We start from the raw sequence: 18355 nt of genomic DNA, 5'->3' as shown, positions 1-18355 counted from the left end.
GGTACAGCAACTGGTTCTTTTTGTATCAGCAGCCAATAAGCTCGCTGCTTTACATTCAAATACACAGCTAGTGCAGTAGTAGCAGGTGCAGCGCACTTCAGAAACCCTCCACCTTCCCCAGCTCCACCTGTTGAGATCTGCTGCGGGGTGATTCATGTATGCTATATATGGGTTATTTCATATATGTCATATGTGCAAGTCAAGTCAAGTCACCTTTATTTATATAGCGCTTTTAACAATACAGATTGTGTCAAGGCACTTAACAGCATCAAATTGGAGCATAGAGTGTCAGTAATTTACATGATTAAACACTCAATTTTCAGTTAAAGGCATTTCATTATTGAATTCAGAGATTTCATTGTCTAGCTCAGTTTAGTTTAAATAGTATATGTGCAATCAAATCGACGATAATCGCTAGAAATTAAGTGTGCAGCAGCAGTATTTATTACAGGGTTCCCACGGGTCCTTAATAAAAAGTCTTAAATTGTACAAGAAAGTCTTAATTATGATTTAAAGAGGTCTTAAATTTGGGTACAGACCAGAATCGCCATACAGCTTAATGTGACCATTAAACTTCAAAAGGCTATAAATAAATATGAGCGCTGCAAGTGTCCAGTGCTGCACTGACTTGTGTTCTGCCGTTACCACGGAAACAGTTTGAAAGTGCCTCCTGCTGGCAGAGAATGAATGTGCATGTCCAATAAGGCTGTTGTTGTGAGTAGGGTATTTCTGCAATACTGGAGGCTGTAGTTTCAGAACTGGATTTCTAGGACCCTATAGTTTTGTTTGTTTGTTGACTAAATATTAGTGGCTCATACTATTTTATACCACTTGCTATTCAATTCTGTATATTATTATTTTTAAGGAATTATGTAATTATTTAATTGTATACACTTAATTATTGTCCTAACCAACTCCTAACCCTAATCATACCCGTTGGTAACCGTCTTGAAATATTTAACCTAATTTATTTCAATATATTCAATATATTCTGGTTTAAAATTCCGTTTTCTTGGAAAGAAGACTTGTGTCTGTGCAAGACTTTAGTTAATTAGCTGCAGCACTTCACGTCTGATGTGCTGTTTGTTTTCCATTGTTTGTTTGTTTGTTTGAATCAGGTCTCCTCTGTTTGAATAGATGGTGCTGTCCCAAAAAATAAGGTCCTATGCAGTTCTAGAACTGCAGCCTCCAGTATTGCAGGAACATTGGGTTGTTTTTGTTCAGACCAATGCAAAACGTGACCCATGTTTTTACCCTGCAAACACGCAGAGCTGTAAATGTGAACTGGTGGATCGGTAAGGAGATAATTCATTATAAAAATCTAAACAGTAAAATGTGTTTGTATGTTATTTAATTAATATAATAATTTATTGATAATTGTTTAAATTAATATAATAATTAATTTTGACTCATCCATTTTCTTAAAAAATGGTTTAAAGGCTGAAATGTGAAGTGAAAACTTCTATCTGAAATGTAAATCATGCTTTTTACATTCATTTTACAGTTTACCATAGACATTGCCCTACCCTGCTCATATGGCATTAATTTTATTTGTGCAGGTCTTAAAGGTCTTTAAAAGTCTTAAATTTGAGCTTAAAAATCCTGCAGCAACCCTGTATTACATGCTTACAGCAGTGGATGTATTGGCAGTAGAAAGTTTTCTATTTGTTCTGCCGCAGAAGCAGCAGCAGCGCAGCAGATTTATTCTGCCAAGAACAAACGCATTAACATTGTCATGTACATTACCATGCCAATCCCTCAGAGAGTTGTCATGACAGAAATAATGTTTTGTGTAGTTAAAGCATGAACATAAAACAGTATGGACTTAAAGACTGATCCTGAGATTTAATAAATCCATATCAATATTAATTAAAAATGATAGATTGATGTTGTAAATCCAGCACTGGTATCCATGCAGGTGACATGTTTACCTCTTGTAGTTTATCCACAGTGTGCACAAAATAGACCCTGACACAATCTAAATGGCCCTCCCAAACTATTTTGACTGAAACCAAAAATAGTTTTGTCAAAAATTTCAGTTGTTGAAATATCGCTAAATATTTGCATAGTGCATAAATATTATATTAAACATTAATCAAACTGTTATGACTTTATTGAGGAACAGGATGCTTTATATTGAATTTAGCAATCTGTATCTTTAATTTGGTTAAATCGGTGTTGGTCGATACTACATATTTAATTGTTTATGCTTATTTCAAAAATTTTTACATAGGGCTGCTCGATTAATAATGCGATTGTCAAGCGCATCTTGTCAGTAAAGCCGGTTCTGTAATCAGTAGTAAATCTCCATCACATGCTTTTAGATGGAGCAGCATTTAATACACAGAGCCATAGTTCACTGACAAGCAATATAGCGTTCATAATTGCAGACTGATTTAATCGCGCGATTATGAAATCTAAGAAATCGTTCTGCGATAATGACAGATGTTTGCGTAGCTTCTCAGTGAACTACGGCTCTGTGTAATAACAAATGCTGCTCCATCTGAAAGCACGTGAAAATACTATATTTAATAAAATGTTTTTACTCCAAACTCACTTCATAACATCAGTCGAGTGTTTGAAATAAATCCTTCTGTGAGATGATGTGGCTTCTTACACAGAATAAGGCACACAACATATTTCATAGTATTCTAAGCAGTTATAAATGTCGATTAGCATTGCATTATTATATACTTTATTATAATGAAAATTATAATAAGAATTATAATAAGAACTCAGATAAATCATATATTGTCGTAGTCTTGTGTTTATTAGTCACGTTGAATCAATCAGTATTTCCTGGATTTCTTCTACGGGGTGTATTTGGAGTTTCCACGCGAGAGCGCCCTCTGACCTTCGGATGGAGATTTACTACTGATCACAGAATCACAGAAGATTGCGATTTCATTTCGATTAATCGAGCAGCCCTATTTTTACATATAGATTTCCTTTGCCATCACTTTAAAAAAACTATTAAATCTCTCTGCTAAATATGCTCTTTAGCCAATTTAAAAATGAATATCCATTTTTCTTGTTTTACTTTTATAATGGTGTGTGATGCCTAATTGATATCTAGAATTGAGAAGATAAAATCTCATCTTCCAAAATCCTACTCTTCATAATTGAGAATTACCTATTCTCTGGAATTTTGAAGTGCATTTTCAAATGTTTTACGTTGGTGTAGATGAATTAATTTGAAAGTTAACCATAAACTGATTCACAAAAGTGCACACACACCAAAGCATCTCTTCCTGTCATCTACTACTGTGTTGCTAGGGAATCTTTTCTGCACCACTGGAAAACAAAAAAACTAGCAGGCCATGTTTCACCTCAGTGTGGAGAGCTGTCAGATTTAATTGAGAAGTGAAGATCTAAACAGGCCTTGTGCAGTCGCGCGTTGTGTGTCTTGTGTCTCTGCTATTACAGTGGCATGACATCAACATTGTTTTAATTGCAGCCATTGTGAGATGGGAATACTGTACTTTACGCTCAATAAACAAACATCTGTCACCAATTTAATTGCCCGATTTCCATTCAGGATCATAATTGAATAAATGTTAGATTTAATAAAGCTGTTGTTGAGTTAATTATGTGTCCTCACTCAATCAAACTACATTATCATTATGCTTTGATGTGACTTGTATTAGGGATGGGTAAAAATTTAGTTTTTTTAATTAATTACTGTCTTCCTTATGATCGAACCAGAATATTCTTGAATCTAAATGAGCTGAATCTGTCATCTGGTATTGAGTCTACAACAAATTGCTTTCAGTCATTGCATATTTTAATACAATTTATTTAATATACAAATGTTTTGAATTATACAGCCAAAAATATCGGAAAATTAATTCCCAAATATTTCCGATAATTCCCATATATTCCCGTTAATACCTATATATTCCCATTAATTCCCATGGAAAGTTTCCAGTCTTGAAAATTCCTGGAATTCTGCAACCCTAATAACATCTAAGCATGTATTGCAGTAAGGTCATGTGTCCTGTTACACTTCAGAAAAAAATGCATGTAGATTTTATGAAATACTAATGTAAATACTGTATTTCAGTGAAAAAGGCTGAAAACAGACAACGTTTGTATATTTAAAGATAGAGTAAATTTGCGATAGAGGCTATACTAAGTGAAAATAGCAGTATTCTTTAGTGATATGCTATTTACACAGTGGAAATAGCTTTAGATCCTATTTATTCTATGTTAAAATAGCAGGATCCTGTTAATTACTTATTGCAAATATTGAATAAAAGGGTATGATTAATTGTGGCGAAAAACATTATTAGAGAAAAACATTACTTATTACAAATAGTGGCAATCATCTGCACCTCTGCATTGTAATACATTACAAAATAGTATGCAATAACTTATTGAGTGTAATTTTAAAATTTTATTTCTAATTATTAAATGGATGCCACCTTATTGGGACAAAAGCTCTCCCTACACCTACCCTAACCCTACCCGATACTTTATGTTCAACTTTTTGATTATTTCCTTCATTTTTATTTAAAAATAAATGCTTTTCTGATGTGATTTGAAATTTGAAAAGGGAGAAAAAAAGTTAGCCAAAAGGTAGATTCGAACTCCGGTCGGTCGAGTCAAAATAAGCGTAACACACGCTTTACCATCTGCGCCACTGAATCTGACAATTGACGACCGTCTTTTGCAAATTTGACTATCCCAATCATACGTTTGTGGGTGGAGTTAGTATAAATAGCCTCTGCCAACAACATGACGATTTTTTTTTTTTTTTTCTATTCCCAACAATTAAACCGTTGCCCACAGAAAAAAACAGGGGGTGCTGCAGCACCCTCAGCACCCCCACTTCCCGCGCCCCTGGTTGCAGCATTAAAGGGTTACTCCACCCTAAAATGAAAATTTTGTCATTAATCACTTACCCTCATGTCGTTCCAAATTCGTAAAAGCTTTGTTGTTCTTCGGAACACAATTTAAGATATTTTGGATGAAAACCGGGAGACTTGTGACTGTCCCATTGACTCCCAAACAATTTTCACTGTCTTAGCCCAGAAAAGTATGAAAGACGTCGTCAGAATAGTCCATCTGCCATCAGTGGCAGTTATGGCAGTTACGTAACGTTATAAAGCTACGAGAATACTTTTTGTATGCAAAAAAAAAAAAAAAAAAAAGAATTTATTCAACAATTTGTCTCCTCTGGTTCAGCATAGCGCATACAGGATACGCTGTTTGCGTTCAAATCAAAAGCGTAAATACACGTAGAAAGCGTATCCGGTATGTGGCTGACACAGAAGAGCGTACACACTTTGCATCCAGCGGGGATTCACCAAAATGGCGCTAAAGGGTGGAGTAACCCTTTAACTGAGAGAATATAAATTCATATGCAACTTTCCATACATTGACTTATTTGTGGCGGACCGCCACAATATCAAAACTGACCGCCACAATGCCTGATAAAGTAGCCTTCTCATAATATGAAGCTTTATTTGTAAAAAAGATGATACATTTCTATAGCTCTGATTGATTTTAAATTGGAATTTTGTCTGCATTGCCCATGAAATTAGTCATAGCCCACAGCTCAGCAGGGACATGTATAAAGGGGTGGTTGATTGCGATTTTAACTTTTTTAACGTTAGTTAGTGTGTAATATTGCTGTTTGAGCATAAACAATATCTGCAAAGTTGCGGCGCTGAAAGTTCAATGCAAACGGAGATATCTTTTAAAGTTATGGCGGTTTAATGCCTGCGAAAATGGCTCGTAGGGACTACAACGAGTTACTTCCTGGGTCCGTTACGTCACGAACCCAGATAAACCTCGCCCCCGGGAACATGTAACGAAGGGGGCAAGGCCATGTTGTGCTGCTTTAGAGAAGAGGATGAGAAAACTAGGGGTGCACGTAAAAATCTATTCATATATGAATTGCGATTCTGTCTTCTAACAATTCTAATGGATTCACAAGTTTCAAAATCATATGTTCTAAAGCAGCGGTTCTTAATACTATTCCCCCGCATCTCCCTGCTCTGCACATGCTCTGAATCTCTCTCTCTCATTAAGATTGTCAGATCAGCTTCAACAAACTGTTCCAATTATACACATTTTCACATAGCAATGAGAAGCGTTATACATGGCGTGTGGTTGCTGTGCTGTATTAAATCTTTAATCAGGATAAAACCGTGGCCTATATTAAAAGCTAACAGAAGCAGTAGCACTTACAAATAACAGCGGATCTAAAAGTATGAACCAACAACAAACAAAAAAACATACCATTAAGAGCCGTGCTTTCACAGGTTCTGCACGATCCTCTTCACTAAAAATCTCAGGGTCTCAATCGGGCTCAAATTGATAAGCAATATAGACGACGCCATTGTTTACAATACAACTGGAGCACATGCTGCTGAGCTGAGGAGCGGGATGTTTAGACATGCACTAGAGGCGGTTTAGCCAATCACAACACACTGGGCTAGCTAACCAATCTGAGCCTATCACATATTTCTGAGGGAGGGGCTTCATAAAACCAGGAAATAATCGGGGCGTTTATCAGAGAAGGGACAGAGCGGTGTAGAATAAAGGTAAATTATATGAAAAATAATGCGTTTAAAAAAAAAAACGAAGCATGAACACATTTTTGACTGCACCCCATAAACAAGTCAACCACCCCTTTAAGTGTCTAAAATAAATATGCACAGTTCAGCTGGATGAAGTTTACTTTAACTGTATGCTTTGCACAAAATTAACAAACTGTACACTGAAATAAAATAACTCAGAACATTAACAACAACACTGATATAAGAGCTCGTGGTTTATCTGTCAATCATGCACTCTTGGCCACTGATCTAAACTTGCAAGTCATGACGCTTTCTTTCCAAATTATCATTGGCTGATAGAAATGTTTTAAAAATATAATTTTATTTAAGATGGAAATAAGATCAAGACCTTCGATCACATCATGATCTGTTCTGTCGTGCAGCGCTCAAATTTGTGGACGACATAAGCCAGTTCCACTGTAAAACAGCCTCTGAATCGTGAAACTCAGATGAGCTCAGTACCAAATCATTTTCTTTCAGTTTTTTTTTTTTTTTTGTGAATTTAAATGTGTTCAGCCTTCATAGGATGCGACCTTCTGTTTGAGAGGCACCCAAGCTTTGTTGAACTGAAAAAGGCTCTGAATGAGGAGTCGATTCCCCTTGATGGGATCGATTCCAACCTTTGGAATCTAGTCTCAATTCCCAATTCTCAATTTTGGAATCGATTCCTACAAATAGAGTGTAAGGCTGTGGGAAACACTAAAGCATATATTCCTGTATCAATACCATGCTGATTAGGTTGCATAAAACCAAAATTCAGATTAGGAACTTTTAATGCCTCATGACCTAATTAGTGCAACACAACTTTTCTCCTGATTAGTTAGTGATTTTGCATAATTTTCTGGTTTGATTTGAGTTCATTGTCTGTTGAGGAGAAAATAAAGGAGAAAGCAGTGAAAACATGCTGTATACCCAAATGCCCTAATGAAAATGCTTGACCGATGTATTGGCCTCATGTTAGACCATGTGTTCATGTATTACTGCAGCTCAAAGGACTACTTTTAAATATCATTGCTATTAAACAGGATGTGTAGCTGGCTGTAAATGTGTTTGACAACTTGCTCAACAGGATCTCACCAAACTGTTGCTCTGCAGTTTGATGCACCTTGTGTCTGTGCTGACATGGCATTTTGAAATGTGCATGAAATTGAAGTTTCACACACGTGTAGAGAATGTTTTGTGTTTCAAACTATTTTTTAACAAAATCAATACTTTTGTTTACTTGATTTATTCCGTCCCTTAATTAAATTGTTAAAAGTATTGGTATGGAGTCAGTATAGCCTAATTCTGTGCATTGTACAGCACAGACAGAGTTTGTTTGTGGTTTATAAGTGGCTTTATTTATTTATTTACCAATAGAGTTTTTAGTATCACATGTTCCTACTATGCCACATATCGCAATTGTACATCTTCAATGATTCCCAACTCTGATCTGGTTGTCCACAGGCTTTGGATCAGGACAGAACTTCATTGCAGAAGGTCAAGAAGTCAGTCAAAGCCATTTATAATTCCGGTCAAGGTATGTTCACAACCATGCACACACAAATGGTGGTTTTGTTGAGGCTTTAAATAACTTATTGAATTAATAATCACTAATATTTAATAGGCAATGTCTATTATATGGTGGTGTGAAGTATTTTTAGTGATTGCAGATGAAATTGCTTGTAATATTGGTAAAATAAATGGCTAGATTACATTTAGCATGAACATGTTTCTGGCTGACACCACACCAGCTAGTTTCATCCACCCCCACAAACACCCACCTACCTAATCTCTTTCACATTGTATAGATACATTCTGCCCTCAGGTGTATGTTTTTTTTCCCCATATGTCTTTCTATTGAAATGAAACAAAGCAGGATCCATTTTTATTGTACAGATACATATCAAACTGTATGTTGTAATTTCTTTAAGGGGGAAACATTTTTTTCTGTTAATTGGCTAAAATGTACATTTGTTTATTCTTTTACGGTGTTAGTGTTTATTTTGTTGTTGTTGTTTTTTTATAAATGCTGTTACTTTGAACTTTTTATTCTTCAAAGAATCCAGTAAAAATGGACCATTGTTTCCACAAAAATATTAAACTATTTTTAACATTGATCATAAGAAATGTTTCTTGAGCACCAAATCAGCATATTAGAATGATTTCTGAAGGATCATGTGACTCTGAAGTCTGGAGTAATAGCTGCTGAAAATTCACCTTTGCATCACCAGAATGAATTTAAATAAAACAGTTATTTAAAATTTTAATATTTCAGTGTAAATTCTTTTTACTGCCTTTTTCCATCAAATAAATGCAGCCTTGGTAAGAATAAGAGACATTAAAAAAAATCCTCCTGACCCAAAACGTTTTCATGGTAGTGTAAAATAAAATGTGTTGATTTAGATTGTTATAGCACAATGGGATTTATCAAGAGAGAAGTACATTATTTGTCTGATTAATCTCTAAAATTCTAATAAAAATGGAAAATGCGTAGAATGTTTAATAGAATGACTCCCATTATGGATAATCAACCTGATTGTGGTTACATTAGAAAGTTTGAGGTTGCAATTATATATAAGCCAACATTCCTCGAGTACAAAATGATTTGCACTGATGAATGATGTACATTAATACCAGGATAATTTACCTAGGAAGTGAATGATTTCATGCTGTCTTCAAGCAACTAGACAACACGCTACCATAGTATTGAGCAAGGATGTGTACTCTTCAAATGCATGACGTTGATTTGTTTGGATTGTGTTCATTTGTGCTCTTTTATCAGATCATATTCAAAATGAAGAGACGTACGCCCAGGCTTTGGATAAGTTTGGCAGTAACTTCATCAGTCGGGATAATCCAGATCTGGGCACGGCCTTTGTTAAGTTCTCCACTCTGACTAAAGAGCTCTCCACCCTCCTCAAGAACCTGGTGAGTCCTCCATGTAAACATATCTTAAAGCCAGAACGAATGGACACCCAAGACTGTGAATGGATTTAAAAATGTCTCTTTTCTTGAATAGAAAGAGATCTGTACGACATCCTTGTTTGTTCTCTGAGTGCACCAGTGAAGTCACGAGTTGAACTGTCAAAACACAGATTGTTTTGGTTAGTGCTGAAGCACGGATTTAAGGATTTATAGCATACGACATCCCTTTAGAGTGAATCAGCCTCTCTGAAAGGTGTTAAAGAGCTTAAAGTGTGTGTGCTTCTACACAGGTTGTAGAGTTCTCTGCGTTGGTGTTGGAGGCGGATGCGTTCAAAGGACAGAGATGTGTGAAATGTGTGAAAATTGTGTGTCTGGTGGATGTGCGAGTGAGAGGGCCTTTTGTAATCTATACTGCTCTCTCTTCCTGGCAGAAACGTGGAGATAGAGCCATAAATTTTGAGTGTAGGAGTTGCAGTAGCTACAGCGCGTCTCCTTTTCACCCCTCACACGCACGCAAACACACACATTCCTAAATCACTGTGTGAATGCTGGCGAGCGCTGTGGAAGGGAAGTCATATCTGTGTGAGCGGAGGCTCACTGCTCCAGCTTTACACAGCTGCTCAACCTTGTGCTGAAAAAAGTGGCAAATGCATTATTTTCATTTTTAATTTCTCTTTTTATCAGTGTTCTGTCTAAATTTAAATTTTCAAAGTGCTTTAAGCCGACTGTTGACCAGATGTTGTCAACAAGAGGGAAGCTTTAAAGTCTCCCTGCGGTTTTCCAAGGGAAATAAAAAATTGATGTTTGAAAATTAAGAAATTAAGACAGGCATACCAACTTAACCAGCTGACAAGTGCCCCGAACCCCTCTTAAAACCATCAAATCAGACCAGACAACAAACCATATTAATCTGTTATACTCTGGTCATTTAAAGGGGTCATATAATGGTACATGCACTTTTACAAGTTGATTGTACTGAAATGTGTGTTAGCAGTGCCTGTACACAACCATCATAAAATGATAAAAATCCATCCAGTGTTTTTTTTTTTATCTCCTTATTTGTTTTACCCTGTCTCAAATCAAGCCGTTCGACCGTGTGACGCCACACGGTCGGACGCCCCTCCCACGATGGTTGATTGACAGCAGTGTTTCAACACAGACCCGCCCTTGCTCGTGAGCGAGCTGTCAATCATAGTCCGCGCGTCATTGTTTATATACGCTGGAGCTGTCTATGAGCAGAATGGCGTCTAAGCGATTGTGGTGTTCTGTTCTCGGGTGCAATAATGAACACAGCAGTCATTTTGATGTTCCTAAGTCCGAACCGCTGAAGACACAGTGGCTGAGTTTTGCTTTTGAAGGGAATATTCCCCACGAGCAACGTCAATGTTTTCATGTTTGCGCGAATCATTTTTCACCAGACTGCTTTATAAATGAAGGTCAGTATAAAGCTGGTTTTGCTAAGAAGCTGCTCCTGAAAAAAGAATCGGTACCAACTATTCGTGTTCCTGCTGAACCTCCAGAAGAAGTGAGTGTAACGTTTAATTAACCTTTATATTAATCTTTATATTAATCTTTGCAAATCGCTAGCACACTTCACGATGTATGTGGCTAATGTTTACATTCAGGGTACATGCATGTTTTCTATTCTGACGTTCTCAATATAATTAATAATCCCACGTTTATAATGAACAAAACGTTATGGTTATTGTTATTACAAACTGTGTACGCAGGTATTAAAGTTAACATGATAACACTACACTAAGCTTACTTTTGTAGATTTATAGGTTGTAGGTTTATAACAGTGTCTGTTAAGAAGTAATGTAAAAAATTTAAATAAATAAAAAACAGTTATAACTGCATGAAAATTAATGTTTTCCGCCCTGAGAGTTGTACCTAACACTGCATAGATAACGTTACGCATCACTGACAAGCCTACATTTACCGAATTTATTTTTCATGACCATTAGCTGTAACATCAATCTGTCAATGAACTAACGTATCAGTAAACACATAGCGTTCGTATCTCACTACTCTACCTGACAGTACACACAAAAATAGATAAAAGTGACATTACGTTAACCAACCATTCAGAAACGTCCCGTTCGAGCCTTAATTGTCGAACTTCTTCGGGGCCGTCATCCTGTTCCGGGTCCGACTCCGGTTCGAATTGATACGGTTGCACAGTATCCTCAGAAACTCCCGCTGCCATTCTTCAAAATATACCCTCAACTGTTGTCAAGGCAACACGTGTGTTGTGTCAAAAACGCCCCACAGAACAGAGGGTTCTCATTAGCATTTAAAAACACACGCATTAAAACGGTGTGCTGAAAACAGAGCTGTTTTTGAGCAGGTAAAATGAGTGTTTTCTAACAATACTAATGATAATTTTTAATTAAAGTATATTACAAACTTTCAATTTAGACCCTAAAGAATCATATTAGCTTGTACAAAAATGGCATTATATGACCCCTTTAATGTTCTTCATTAACAAAGATAATGAACACATCATTTCTTACTTTTATCAATACTGTGAGAATTTCATAGATGATATTGGATGGTGATATCATGGTATTGTGATATGTTTCCTAATGATTACAATAATTGTATATTGCATGCATTACTTTGAATAATACCATAGTATCCTTCCTTACATTCTTCCTTACATGCTATCCTTGCTTCCTTATTTTTTACTTTACTTGGTAGCCAATATATGATTCTTGCTGCATCTTATTGTTATTACCATAAAATCAAGTTTTTCTGTTTGGCCAGTAAATGTTTTCGTCTTTGATAGTTTACAGTCTTTGTGTAGCAGTTCCATCTAATAAATAAGCATTTATATGAATGTCTAATACATTTTTAGTTCCACAAATCTAGCGAACTTTATAATGTCATTTATAATCACTTTATAATGTTATCATGTCGTAATCGTGTACTGTATGTAAAATAAGTGCACACAGACTAGATTACTGAGTGCACAGGCTTTCTGTATTTTTATTTTTTTGTTTATTTTGTTTGTCATAAATATACAAGGATTTATATAATGTAAGAGTCCCAGTGAATTTTGGGCTTGTTTATAATTAAAAATCCCAATTTTAGTATGCTCTTAATTTTTTCAACTTGGGAGCACATGTGCTCCTTGGGGGACAAAAAGTAAGTATCAAGGCCTGTATAGCAATTGGTATTTTGGCACAAACTGGTTGCTATGTTACATTTTTGCTCGGACTGTAATTTGCATACAAAATTTCTGTATATTTTTTTTTTGTGTTACTGTCATCCTCTCTTGTCGACAACAGCATTAACATTTCCCTGATTCATTTCCTCTGGTTCCTATTTCATCAGTATATCCTCTCCATTTTCACAATGCCCTTCTGAGGACCACGACCTCTCTGGAACGCTAATGGTCTAATATAGACCGATTACGCGCACGCTTGTCTTTCAGCGGACTATCAGCATTCACACTGTGTCTGCTAAGCCATGCAACTATTGGCATTGTGCTGTGTGGCTAATTGGTTTCTTCCTGCAACTAAGGCTTGAAAGACATTTTCAAGCTCAGTATAGTTCAATAACCTAGCTGTATGAAACAGGGTTAAACTGCAGAATTAATTCTTTTGGTTTGCTGCTATCGCTTCTCTCTCTCAAAAGAGGCACTTTGTTGTCTGGCAGTGGTGTTTTTAGACTGTTTTGGCACTAAGCTGAGGTATTTATCACTCTGAAACAAGAGCCTCCATTTAGAGACACTGAAGAACAGTGAGGAAGAGAGGAAGTAGACAGAAATACTACATTATGGTTTGTTTCCCCATCACAGCAATCCTTATTTATGAAAGCTTTATATTTGTATGAAATTATGAAGAATTTCAGTGCGGGTTGCTCTTTGTTACAGCCTTTCTGTGTGGTGGGTGTACCTTTCAGCATTGGTGTTCATTTGCCATCTGCATTATCAGCCAGAGGAGCCATTCATCACGTCAGACATTGGCATACACACACACACACACACACACACACACGCACACACACTGAAGAAAAAGACTTCAACACGTATATCTCACTATCTGCACTCTGACCTTTAACACACACACACACACACACACACACACACACACACACACACACACACACACACAATTGGCTGATTCCTGGTATTCAGTGCCCTATATGATGAAGATAAACTTTTCAAAACAGAATATCAGACTTCAAATGACTTTTTGTGCAATCATGATTTTTTTTTTTATTTATGGTTTTGAAAAAATTATTTTGGTCAAGCTCAGGCAAAAAAAAACAACAGCAAAAAAAAAAAAAAAAACATTTTGAAAGCAAGTAGTGTATTTATTATGAAAATAGGATATGCAAGTCTGCGGACATAGTAAAAATTGTGATATTGGGTTGTTTAAAATGCTGTAAAATGTTTTTGATGTTTTCTTTGACTGCATGCTAGTGTATTTGTTTTGTTTTTGTTTTTTGTTTTCATTTACAGATTTTTCCTTTCATTTATTGTTTCAGTGCCATTAAAAAAAAAGACAGTTTCATCTATTTTATTTACACTGTGGTGGGTTTTTCTTTCATGTTTTATTTAATATCAAATAGCAAGCATCATCCAAACTAATCATATATCAGTTAATGAAATGTTTACACATTTTTTCATGGATGAATGCTATGCTGGAGCAGTTGCCATATTATTATTATTATTAGTAGTAGTAGTAGTAGTAGTAGTATTGGAAATCTAAATTTGACATAATTTTGACATAAAATGCTATGTTTCAAAAGTTTTCCATCTTTTATTCTCTGTAGGCCTGTACTTTAGGTTTAGCTTTTTATATATATTGTTACATTATAAAGGTTTTATTTACTGTCTGCTGAATACTGTTTTTTGATTAAAATACTGATTTTTATAAAGGTTATCGGTTATTGTTTTTTTCTCAAAATGTTTTCATTTGTCTTATTTTAACAAAATGTTTTATATTTATAATATCAGTCATTTATTGTTTGTTATTGGCCATGAATGAACATGAAAATAATTATCCAGAATTTCAATATCTGTGCATCCCTGTATTCTTGGCAAATATACATGTATAGAGTATACAGTGTAAATAATTTTAATGTAATTTAAAGGTGTATAATGCCAGACTTGGTCCTAAATCTGTTATTTTTGTTGCACTTTTTTTCCCCCCCAGGTGATGTAAATTTCTCTTAAGGCCTTAAGAGACAATGCAGTGTCACAGTGGGTCTCATCTTGTTACTTGAGTCCAAACTATCTGGCCTCTTGGGTCTGAAACATTTATGTTGATTAATTTAAAAGATCTGTCCTAGAGTATCGAATGACAAAGCAGGTCTGCTCATCCTGATACGGTTGTGTCTCTCTCAGTGGGCTCTTTGTGCTGATGGCTGTATTTGATATGTTTTCTCTTATTTCTTCTGTGCTGTGCTTATGCTGTGCCAAGTGTCGTGTATCGTATTAACACAGTCTCTGCTCTGTTTCACCATCTTTTCCTGCAGCTTCAGAATCTGAGTCATAATGTGATCTTCACACTGGACTCCCTGTTGAAAGGCGACCTGAAAGGCGTGAAGGGGGTGAGAAATATTTACAGACCATGTCTCATAGACCATCAGACACGCAGAGGCTAAATACTCATGCAGATGCGTGCAAACTTCTCTTGTCTATAATTGTGCTTTCATGCCAAGCCTGGAACATAAACAGTATATTAAAAGATGATGTCGTAGACCTGTTGAAGAACTTGGAAGTACCTTTGTGTGTAGAGCTCTGTTTGAGTAAATGGCTTCATGACGTCACAAACTAAACTAGACCGCTGCGTTTTTAATATAATGTACTGAAACTGAACGCGGTCAAGTGCGGCTATTTGTGATGTCCTGCTTATCAGAAGATTGGCATTCTGGCTACCACGCCAGTAGACATTTAGATCCTACTAATCAATCCGTCATTTACCACAAGTAACTATAATGGTCATATCTATGATTGGTGCTCCAGATATTCATCACAATAATGATGTGATGAGGCTTTCACGGTCCTAATCTGCTGTTTACATTACTGCTGGAAAGATATCATCCCTCCACACTGATGCAGATGGGTTAACTCAGCAGTCTTTTTTCACTGGATTTTGGTTGTGACATCTGCTTTGTTGTAAACACGAGGGAGTCTAATTACTGCACCTGGCTCATTAATTTTTTTTTTCCAGGACCTGAAAAAACCCTTTGACAAGGCCTGGAAGGACTACGAAACCAAGTTGTAAGTTTGCTTTATTAGCTGAGTGTGTCTGTGTACACTTTTGTCCATTCATACCGATTACTTTTTGTCTGTGGGCTGTTGCAATTATCAGATGCATTTTACAGTAATCTAAAAGCACCATCAAAATGTATGAGCAAGCAAAATCATTTTCTCCCCCGCAGATATTAGATTAATATGATATAAACACAGCACTCTATTTGGCAGCTGAGATGAGTTTGTTCTAAATATACAAATATTTTTATAGCTTTTTATGATCATATTTCTTGCAATCTTACAGTACAAAGATCGAGAAGGAAAAACGTGAGCATGCCAAGCAGCATGGGATGATCCGAACAGAGATCACTGGCGCTGAGATCGCTGAAGAGATGGAGAAAGAACGGAGACTTTTCCAACTACAGATGTGTGAGGTCTGTAGCGCACTTGACCTGGTTTGAGAACCTGTCCTCACCAGAAATATGCCATAGTTTATATTGTTTTTATTTCCTTTATTGTTTATGTTTGTCTATATTAATTAAATTATTTAGAATAAACTTTTTTTTTAACTGAATCTTAATGTGTATCTATATAAACAGGTAATTTTGAGTGCTAATACTGTAGATACAGTTATTCTGTAAATTTTATACATGTACATGGTCAGTGATTATTTATTTATTTTTTTCAACTAGTGCTCCCACAACCCAAAAGACTTTGTTGTATATGGGCAGCGGAGAGATCTGTACATTATCATTACAGTAATTTTTTGCAATGATCAGTGAGTTATCATTCATTCACCAGAATGAGTTTACTTGTGACCTTATCAACAAGTTTTACTGATGACATTTAACATTCATAAATCAGCAGATGCAGCCAGTCAGAACCCTCTAATGAATCTCTTCTTTTTCTGTCACATCACCAGATGTTGTGATTGGTACTCCTAATATAAATCAGAATTATGTAATGCTGCCATCTCAGTGCCAATGGCCATTTTCTTACATCTTGAAAGATTCCCTTAGCATTAGAGCAGATGGCTCAGATTATGATAGAAATGTTTGTTTTATGGATTCATAATGATCAGTGTTGACTTTGTTCATTAGAGAGGATAGCTGTGGGTTTTTTATTTTATTTATTTATTTTTTTACATGTTAATGAATAGTGATTGTCAGTAGGAATTGCATCTTGAATTTATTTCATTCTGCATCAAGGGTTTGTGAGGGGTAGGTGTAATGTTAGGTATCTTGGGAAAAAGGAACCGCAGGTTGCCTTTTTAAATGGCATTGGACCAAATCACAATGTGATGTCATGACAATATCTAATATTTAATTGAATTACCAAATTTTCCATTTAATTAAGCATTAATGTAGCGAAGGCAGTGGTATATTGCTGAAAGTCTATGACATAATTCATGATTGTCTAGACTTTTTTCCAATGTTATGTAATTGGATGTTTCCAGTTTTCCTTCCTTAGTGGTAACGTATGGAAGTACACGTGAGTTCTCAACAAGGCATGTAATTTAAGTAAAAGCTGAAGATGAGAGCAATGAATAATCCATTATGCAGTGAGGTGACTCATTTAGATACAGGGAGCAGCGAAGGAAATGACAAACTCTAGCGAACACATACAACATACCTACTACATGCATTATTTAAAAAAAAAAAAAAAAAATGTGCACACACTGTAACTTAATCAGGAAACTATATACATACGACAAAATTGAGGTTCAAAGGTTATGCACAAATGCATTCATGCACTCTAAGATGAGCGGAATATGTGCCATTTCACCCCAAGGTATATTCAGACATACCAGTGACCAAAAGGACGGATTAAATTTCTGAGCATAGCCAAAAATTGTTAGCTGGCGTGACTTTGCAAGATGTTCTGGAATTTACCCCTCTGGGCTAAACCGGGATTACGACGATGTTTTATTCATTTGTTTTGTGGGCTTGGTTTGTCACTGCATGTTCTTTACAGATTTCAGATTTAGAAGATTAATTTTTTGTCCTCTTTAGTTGCTCCTAATATTACAACAGTTAATTGTTTATTCAAACACTTAGGCTACATTTAAATATGTGCTATGGACGGGACCTGCTATTTTCCCTAAAATTACAAATAACCATTTATTTCAAATATTTCAAAGCACTAAAGATTTCACAATCACTTAATTTCTTTTGTTCTACTGTTGAGATTACTAAACTCTGTTGTGACCAAAGTCTGTCTGTTTCTGCAGTACCTAATCAAAGTGAATGAAATAAAGACCAAAAAAGGGGTAGACCTCCTTCAGAACTTGATCAAGTATTACCACGCGCAGTGCAAGTAAGTGACATGTTTGCTTTCAGATGTGTTTTTACCTTGAAAGACATTTGCAATATCAATATACTAGATAAATAAGCCTGCTTAAATCCAAAAAAAAAAAGTAAAAAATCATTTAAGGGCATACATCTGTTTAGTTTGTAGAACTGTCAACATAAATGTGTATTTGACGTGTGAGTGTTAATGGTCGATACAGAAAGTGTTATTGATCCATGTAACCTTGCAAGTGTCACTGGCCTGAAGGTCTGAAAAACTGATGAGCTATAAGAAAGAACTGAAAGTGTAGCACTTTTTTTTCTTCTCGGTGCAAAGGTTAAGGTTATTTTAAGCAAGTGTTGTCTTTGACCTGTAGATATAT

At 35.8% G+C, this 18355-nt stretch overlaps 1 protein-coding gene across 5 annotated transcripts in view; it reads left to right on the top strand.

Moving 5' to 3' along the window:
* The window catches only part of asap1b (ArfGAP with SH3 domain, ankyrin repeat and PH domain 1b), a 75255-nt gene that overhangs the window by 32347 nt on the left and 24553 nt on the right, over positions 1 to 18355 (top strand). For all 5 annotated transcript variants that reach the window (XM_058766010.1, XM_058766011.1, XM_058766006.1 and 2 more), the window contains 6 exons: positions 8013 to 8085; positions 9331 to 9476; positions 14964 to 15038; positions 15662 to 15711; positions 15989 to 16118; positions 17915 to 18000. In XM_058766010.1, the coding sequence (XP_058621993.1) occupies positions 8013 to 8085; positions 9331 to 9476; positions 14964 to 15038; positions 15662 to 15711; positions 15989 to 16118; positions 17915 to 18000 (560 nt within the window). The remainder of the gene's footprint in view (positions 1 to 8012; positions 8086 to 9330; positions 9477 to 14963; positions 15039 to 15661; positions 15712 to 15988; positions 16119 to 17914; positions 18001 to 18355) is intronic.

Source organism: Onychostoma macrolepis, chromosome 24 (genome assembly GCF_012432095.1).
Source record: "Onychostoma macrolepis isolate SWU-2019 chromosome 24, ASM1243209v1, whole genome shotgun sequence".
NCBI classification, from domain to species: domain Eukaryota; kingdom Metazoa; phylum Chordata; class Actinopteri; order Cypriniformes; family Cyprinidae; genus Onychostoma; species Onychostoma macrolepis.
This window is presented reverse-complemented; position numbering and strand designations above follow the sequence as displayed.